Source organism: Corvus brachyrhynchos, unplaced genomic scaffold (genome assembly GCF_000691975.1).
Source record: "Corvus brachyrhynchos isolate BGI_N302 unplaced genomic scaffold, ASM69197v1 scaffold122, whole genome shotgun sequence".
NCBI lineage: Eukaryota > Metazoa > Chordata > Aves > Passeriformes > Corvidae > Corvus > Corvus brachyrhynchos.
Window position 1 is genome coordinate 606,522 of NW_008236778.1, and position 2,057 is coordinate 608,578.

Below are 2,057 nucleotides of genomic sequence, written 5' to 3' on the forward strand. Positions count from 1 at the left end.
GTCCTGGCTGTGTGTCTTGTGGGTTGGGGGACATCGGGCCAGGGGTGGGGGTCGTGGGGCTGGGGGTGCAGGGCTGGGCTTGTGGTCTGGAGCAGGGAGTGGGGAGTTCAGGGCCATGAGTGGGAGGCATCAGGTCGAGCTCTGCAGCTCAGGGGCTGCGTGGGGGTCCGGGGCACAGGGATTGTCCCCATGCTGCAACGCTCCCGCCCAGCCCCATAGCTCTGCCCCATGGGGCTGCACCCTGATCCTGGGGGAGCAGAAACTTCCCATGGAGCACCGAAGGCGCTGCTGGGGGTGTCAACCCCATCCTCCTCCTCCGCAGGTGCTGCGGATCCTCGCTGGGAAGGTCGTGGTCGGCCATGCCATCCACAATGACTTCAAGGCACTCCGGTACTCGCACCCCAAAGCTCTGACCCGGGACACATCCCAGATCCCACTGATGCACCGCCGCGGCGGCTTCCCAGAGAATGTGTCCATCTCCCTGAAGCGCCTCACCAAAGCACTGCTGGACCAGGACATCCAGGTACCGTGGCTGGAGCCCCTCAGGAGCTGGGGACTCCCTGTACCATGCCAGGGTAACAGTGGGGACACTGGGGGGGGTTCATGTACCATCCAAGGCACCCCGAGTTCAGCCGCTGCTGCCAGTCCTGCAGCAAGGCAGCCCTGTGCCTCAGTTTCCCCTTCCCTGGAAATCACCCTGGTGGGAGGGGGGAACCCTCAGCTCAAACCCTGCAGCCTCAGGGGGGCTTTTTCCTGCTCTTTTCTCCTTAATATCCATGCACCCGCCCTCAGCGCTGCCTGCACCTCCCTGATTTTCTCTGTATCCCTAAATCTTCCTGTACTCCCCTAAGGTCCCCACATCCCCCCCAGAGCTTCCCATACCCCCAGATCTGCCTGCACCCCCTTACTTTCATGCATCCCCCCTATTCTGCCTGTACCTTCCCAAATCTGCCTGCATCCCCCATTCTGCCTGCACCCCAGCCATGGTTACTTGCAGCCCCTGATGTGCCTGCAGCCCCCTGGAGCTGCCCATATCCCCTGATCTTCACACGTTCCCCCAGCTGATCCACCTGCACCCCCCCAAATCTTCCTGCACACCCTCATCTCCATGCATCCCCCCACCTGTGCTGCATGCATTGCCCCACAGCTACCTGCACTCACAGTGCTGCCTGCACCCTCTAAGCTCTATAAATCGCCCCGCCATTCTGGCTGCCCCCCCCAAAATGTGGCAAATTGTGTCTGTCCCCACAGGTAGGGAAAAGTGGCCACTCCTCGGTGGAGGACGCCCGAGCCACCATGGAGCTGTACAAGGTGGTGGAGGAGGAGTGGGAGCAGCTCCTGGGGCAGAACCTGGAGCAGGAGTGACACCCTGGGGGGCTCAGAGTGACACCCCCAGCCCGGTCCTGCCTCCGGGGGGGCCCACAGTGATGGCCTCAGCCTGGTCCTGCCCCTTGGGGGGCCCAGAATGATACCCCCAGGCCTGGTCCTGCCCGTCAAGGGCCCCTCGAGTGCTGAGGAGCTGCCTCATCCCGTCCGTGGATGATGAGGAGCCAGGTGTGACGTCCCTGAGCCCGACGTGCCTTATTGTGCCGCTGCTGTTCCTCCCCTGTTCTCCCCAGGATGTGGGGAGGGCCTGGGACGGTGCCTTCCCCAAGAGGGGTCTCTGGGATCCTGCGCCCTCCCGAAAACTTTGGGGCTACTGCTGGTCCTGATCTGGGAGTGGCGTTGGGGCAAACTGAGCACAGCCCCCATCTCTGGGGCTTTGGGAATGGAGCGGGCTCCTTCCTCTTCCCAAAACTACCTCTGTCAGCGCCGGGAGCTGCCGATGAGCCCCGGGACGCAGTGTAGGAGCGGGTGGGACTCAGATCCCTCTGGAAAGTCCCTGCTGTGCTGTGGGAGCTGCTTTCGTCGGCGGTGAAGTTCCACCTTCCTCGTTGTGCAAGGGGTGGAACAAACCCGGGCATGGGGAGCAGCGTCGCCCCATCCGCCTGCCCGAGCCCCCCGTGCTGCCCCGGGGACGACCCCAACAACCGCGGGCGACTCCCCCGCCCGCGCCG

General features: G+C 63.8%; 1 protein-coding gene across 1 annotated transcript; it reads left to right on the plus strand.

Annotated features, from left to right (window-relative positions):
- The first annotated feature begins 175 nt into the window (after nucleotides 1-175).
- Nucleotides 176-2,051, plus strand: ISG20L2 (interferon stimulated exonuclease gene 20 like 2). The gene is made up of 2 exons (XM_017727871.1): nucleotides 176-523; nucleotides 1,252-2,051. Exons 1-2 carry the CDS (start codon nucleotides 269-271, stop codon nucleotides 1,363-1,365), a joined length of 369 nt encoding a protein of 122 aa, XP_017583360.1. The 5' UTR covers nucleotides 176-268; the 3' UTR covers nucleotides 1,366-2,051.
- Nucleotides 2,052-2,057: the final 6 nt, after the last annotated feature.

Coding starts and splice junctions, on each gene's coding strand:
- ISG20L2 (XM_017727871.1), top strand. CDS start 269: ATGGAGCACCGAAGGCGCTGCTGGGGGTGTCAACCCCATCCTCCTCCT. Junction 524..1,251: donor TGCTGGACCAGGACATCCAG/GTACCGTGGCTG, acceptor CTGTCCCCACAG/GTAGGGAAAAGTGGCCACTC.